The sequence below is a fragment of the Barbus barbus genome (genome assembly GCF_936440315.1).
Source record: "Barbus barbus genome assembly, chromosome: 48".
In the NCBI taxonomy this organism is placed as follows: domain Eukaryota; kingdom Metazoa; phylum Chordata; class Actinopteri; order Cypriniformes; family Cyprinidae; genus Barbus; species Barbus barbus.
In genome coordinates this window covers 10,109,483-10,115,482 of record NC_136726.1, presented here as the reverse complement: position 1 = coordinate 10,115,482, position 6,000 = coordinate 10,109,483, and the positions used below count along the sequence as shown (strand labels likewise).

At 33.8% G+C, this 6,000-nt stretch overlaps 1 protein-coding gene across 1 annotated transcript in view; it reads right to left on the bottom strand.

The window, feature by feature from the left end:
* Positions 1 to 958: 958 nt before the first annotated feature.
* The window catches only part of LOC306866872 (metabotropic glutamate receptor 8-like), a gene marked incomplete at both ends in the record, with an annotated part of 178,293 nt that continues 173,251 nt past the window's right edge, over positions 959 to 6,000 (bottom strand). The window contains 2 exons of the mRNA XM_079412278.1: positions 959 to 1,008; positions 4,554 to 4,800. Of these exons, the coding sequence (XP_079268404.1) occupies positions 959 to 1,008; positions 4,554 to 4,800 (297 nt within the window). The remainder of the gene's footprint in view (positions 1,009 to 4,553; positions 4,801 to 6,000) is intronic.

Here is a 6,000-nt window from a genome sequence, read left to right as displayed (position 1 = left end):
ATCAGTAAAATTAAACAATAATGTTGACTAAAATATTATTTTGTATGAAATATTTGTTGCTGTATGTTTAATTTTTATAATAATTATTAATACCATAATTGACAGATAATCAACAGATTACTGTGTATCAAAATAATCATTAGTTACACTCCTACTCGCTTACAAATAAAGGTTCTTTATTGTCATTGATTGTTCCATGATGAACTTTTAACATCCATGGAATCTCTATTGTATAAAAGATTCTTTATGGGAAAAAGTTCTCTAACTGTTTAAAACGTTCTTCACACTAAGAAAAGAACTGTTCACTCCAATGTTATTTGATTGTTCTTCTGCCACAACGCTATGAAAAGCCCGTTTTGAACCTTAATGTTTTAGGAATGTACTGTGAATTACATATTACACATTTGATTCCAAAAAATATAAATGTCCAAACAACCAAGAACCCTCCACATTTCAAAAACATTCCTTTATTATAAATAAATTATTTGTATAAAAAATTGAATTGGCATGCTTCAACCATGGCATTTGCACACTCACAACCCGAGGTTATAGACCAGAGTAGCCAATACAAGAGACAAAGGCATTTTCCAATGCAGGTCTGACACTGTGGGACAAGAATGAAAAATTTCCACAACCACAAAATACTTACAATTAGAATAACATGTAGCATGGTCGACTCCAATATTTGTTCTGTTTCTTTAAACTGTGTTTTTTTCTCTTACCCTTTTCCAGTGTCCCATTTTAGCGGCTGCCCATGTAAATGGCAGCTTTTGTCTCCTTTTTTTTTTTTTTTGGATGGCCGCCTAGGCTTTCTTATAAAATATCCAGGAAAAAAAGTCCAAGAGTCCATCCTCTTGTGCACAAACAACACTGATGTCTCATGCTTGGATTCCAGTCATTGGATCCTGTTTTGTCAGAGCCAGCCAGATCCATGCCAAACCATTTTCAGGATGTGCACTCATATGGCATGATTGGTGTAGCTGACGTAGGTTGTTTTTGTGGACGGTGCTGAAAAAGGAAACAGCCAGTTAAATAAAACAGCAGTGTATCAGGACAGAAAAAAACAACAAAATCACTGCAAGAGATGAGAGAATTGTGGTATACTGAGTTAATTCGGTTTGATTCTGAGTGACCATCAGAATGAAATTTCCACTTCATTTCATGGACTGAAAATTATTTTTTGTCTTGCTTTCATCTAAAAGTGGGATGGAACAATTGAGAAAGTAATAACATTCTTTTGTCACGTCTTTATCTTGTGCCTTTTTGCAGAAAAGCTCTGGGCAGTGACATGTCATTCTCAAGAAGCCATTATAAAAAAGGATTCATGGCAATGAAATAAAATCAAAACGAACACTTATTTCAGACATTATTCACTCAATTTTTGCAAACAGAAAATATGCATCTATACTTTCTGCCATCATTCACCCTTACAGTATGTTGTTACAAATCCATATGAATTTCTGGTAACACTTTACAATAAGGTTCATTAGTTAACATTAGTGAACAACATTAGTAAACATGAGATTGAACAATACTTCTGCAGCATTTATTAATCTTAGTTAATGTTAATTTCAGCATTTACTAATGCATTATTAAAATCACAAGTTGTGTTTGTTAACATTAGTTAATGCACTGTGAACTAACATGAACAAACAATGATCAACTGTATTTTCATTAACTAACATTAACAAAGATTAATAAATGCATTGTTCATTGCATGTTCATGTTAGTTAATACATTAACTAATGTTAATAAATGACGCATTGTAAAGTGATGCCGAATTTCTATCTTCTAAAGGTGAGTTTTTGAACAATATCTGAGCACCGCTTGATAATATTATTAAAAAGTGAAGGCCCTAAAATGATGAAAAAATGGCTCATATGACTCATACACTATATTCCAAGTCTTTTAATAGTTTGTGCCACAATCAGACTAAAATTTAATGGACAAATAGTTATTTTCAATGCATTGTTTGAACCAGTTCATAAAACTGGTCTGAAATATTTGTTTCATGGTGCATTCAAAGAGACCGCATGAAACGAGAGCACATTATTAAACATTTCACATTTGTGTTTCAAACAAGACAGAAAGTTCAGGGTTTTTAAACAACATCAGGTTCAGTAAATTATTCATTTTTGGGTGATATATTCCTAAACTATGCCAATAATCTCTTAAAGTGATAGTTCACCCAAAAAATGAAAATTCTCTCATCGTTTATTTACCCTGAAGTTGTTCCAAACTAAACAGTTGATGGTAGCCATTGACTTCCATAGTATTTTTTTTCCCATACTATGGAAGTCTTGGTTACCTCAACTGTTTGGTTACCCACATTCATCAAAATATCTTATTTTGTGTTCAACAGGAGAAAGAAATTTAAACAACAACTCCAGGGTGAATGAATGTTGACAGAATTTTCATTTTTGGGTGAATTATCCCTTTAAGGCTCAGTCACAATTATGGTTGTTCAGCGAATTTTCACAGGCGAAAACCATTTTAATAGGAATCAACAATTTCTTGTGAGGGCGAAAGATTTCTTCCATGCAGATTTCACCGCAGGTTCAAGTTGGTCACATGGATTCATCGTGTTGACAAGCTGTCCAGTTTAAAAGTTCATACATTTCTACACTAACTACAACAAACAATGCACCTTTTTTACTTGCAAAATTTCACTAATGTGACTTTAACATTTAAAGAATTGTCCTATTAATTGGTCCACAATGCTACTAATGACTAATACCTGTACAGAACTGACTCAAAATACTTATAAGCATATTTAATGTTGCTTAAAAAGACAGTCATGCAGCATTTACAGTACACAAATTAAATATACTGAGAAACACCAAAATGCGTTTGTCCTCCAAATGGCATTCTCTGCTTATTCATTACATGCCACATTTGACTCTCATTACGAACTGGCCCAGTGTTAGAGCCCTTTAGCAGAAGGGTCACGGCACATTAGTGAGGGTCTGAACATTTGCATTAACTATTACACAGTGCTGTGGACCTGTGCATGCTGACCTTGCCCTGGCTAATGATCAGATCCTTCATGTAAATGGTAACAACACATTGGCTGCTGAAATACAGTCTGCTGCCATGAGCTTGTAGCCAGTAATTCAGATTCCCTCAGACATCATTTTATATGAGATGTGAATCAAGCCTAAATGTTCCATCTAGTGTTAGCGTCAGACAATGCAGGCAGCATAGCTAATGAATTAGCAAAGATACTCTAGTGAATGCATCCTTATCTGCTCCATTTACTCACAATAAAAAGCTTCAGATGACAAGATAAATACCAAAGAGAGAAAGCAATGCAAACACTCTAGAATAAGAGTTATCAGTTCATTAGCACAAAGATCATGCACAGCTTAGCCACCATTAAATGAATAGTTCACCCAAAAATTATATTTCGGTTCATAATATATTATATGTTTACTTTTTTAAATAAATGAATGTAATATATGTGGGTATATATATATATGTTTTAAAAATCTAGTTTAAAACTAAACTTGTATTTATGTTGGTTTAAAAAAACTACTATATTATTTTAAATTTTTTGTTTTGTTTTGTTTAAATGGCTCTAAAAATGTAACCATCTAAGTAATGACATATTTTTAGAGCTTAAATACAAGTGTGTACACATTATTTTTGTATTTTTCTTTGGTAAACAATATTATAAGCATTTTTACAAATATGTTGGCTTATTAATTTGTAAATATAAATGTTTTAGGGAAGTGCACCATTCACACCAAGAGCACCCAAAAATCTATTTAAATAAAAAAAATATGTAATTTATAAAAAAAAATTATGTTTAAATATCTGAGACAGTGGTTCTCAACTGGGGACCTCAAGATGGCTTAAAATGATTTAGAGTAAGATCGAGGGAAAAAACACATTAAAATAACAAAACCAAAAACAACATTTTTAATTGGTAATTGGTTGTAATTTGGTTAAAAACCAGGGTTCCCACAGTCCTGGACAAGCCATATACAGTAAATTTAAAACTCCACGGGTAGTTTATAATGAATGTACATTTCTCTAGTTATGCCAAGCTCTAAAATATTTTACCAGGTAGAAATTATGAGTGAAAAATATTTGAAGAAAAAAACCCTTATCATGAATGATGAATGTCATGTAAATTCATTGGTTAAAAACAGTGGAAACCTTGAAGAACATTTGGCTCTGAAAACGTCTGGAATCCTGAAATTTAATTTACATAAACTAGGAGTGTTGGATCTTCCAGCATCTTGTGGGCAATGGAGGACCTTGAGGTTGAGAACCATAATAAAATATTAAGCGAAAGGTTTTCTTTTCAAGAATTTCTGTCTTTTAATGAGGCTCTTTCCACCTTTAGGATATCAAGAGATTTTTATAACCTTGAAATTGTTTTACTTTGTACCCCCCCGAAAAATCTCAAAATGAATTTTAATAGAAAAATTTAAATACATGAATTGCATTTTTAAATAAATTAAGAAAAAAAAAGCATCATGTCATTGATCCACGTGCCACATTAACATTAACAAACTGTGCTTGATAGAGAAGACGTCTGTACTCACTACTATTGTCCACACTCTCACAGAGCTCGGTTTTCACCTCTCCATTGGGCCGTTCACTGGCCAGCTGGCTGAGCTTGTTTGTCATGGTGGCAGCGGTGACGATGGCCTTGAAGCTGCGCTTGTGTTTGGGCACGTTTTGTTCCGGGTGCAGGATAATGATGTAGACTTTGGGCATGTAGAGCATTCCCAGAGACACGGACGCACTCAGGCTCAGAGAGACGGTCAGTGTGGCAGTTTGAATGTACATCTGGAGAGAAAAGAAGAGGGCGATGTCAATGGCTACAGTATGGGTGACAAAACGGCGTCGCCCTGTAGGCAACAAAAGTTCTAGTTTAAAAAACAAAAACAAAAAAAACATTTTCTGGCTTATAAATGTCCCAGAGCTACAGCTACACTTGGTTTCTTAATCTTTCATCGAAATAACTTTCTTCACCTCTGATGTGACTTTCTTCTTTCACTCATGTAACCAAGGCCAAAGCAACTAGATCTTTACATTTTTCTGAAGTGGTGCTTGTCCACATTTGTCACAGCAAAACAAAATGTTTTATTTGCTCATTGCAATATGGTTGTTTTGGGTGGTTATAAGGCAGTTGTTTTAGTGTTAGATGGTTGTTTTTAATGCTACATGGTTGGATTTATTGGCTGGATTTATTAAACATTATTAAACTTAACTTGTTATTAAATAAAATTTTCTTCCTTAAGAAAAAGGGAAGAATATTTTGTATTCCAAAAAATGCTTCTTAAGAACGTTCTTTTATGATCTTGTTCTTGTACTTAAAGCAAAACCTAAGAAGAATTCATCTTCTTCAAACGAATCCTATTAAAAATGACCAAAAATAACTTTTTAAAGTTAAAAAACATGATGCAGAGTGCTGAACCCCTGCCAAGCCATTCTGAAAACCTCTTAAGAATTCTTCAAGGATTGCACTTATGAACATTCTTACTAACTTCTCGGAAATAATTTTAAGAATAACTTCTTCATGAATCCAGCTGCTGGATTAAGATCATCCTTAAGTGCAAGTCTATGGGAATTTCTGCATTTGTTTTATTTGTCCTCCAGGTTATATAAATTGTTAAATGGCAATGGCACACCTCTCCACAACAAGCCGCTTAATGTATAATTCACATTTAAAGCACTTGGATGAGTCGTGCACCAATTTGGGTTAGGGATTTGTTCTATGCTAATGTAAGATAGATAGTTACATAACAAGTGACGAGTTATTGTTAATATTATTATGTTCGTGGTTTATTAAGTTAGAATGTACCTCAAGATCAGGTCTCAATCCATTTTGGCGCACTCCAGTCATATCTGATTTCAATAATGCTAACGTTTGCAGATTCACAAAACTTGAACCTAGGATGCAACTACACTCACCGAGCAAGACAATTTCAAACGTCGATTCATCCTTGCCCACATCTGAGAGTTTGATAAATGGCTAACCTCGCT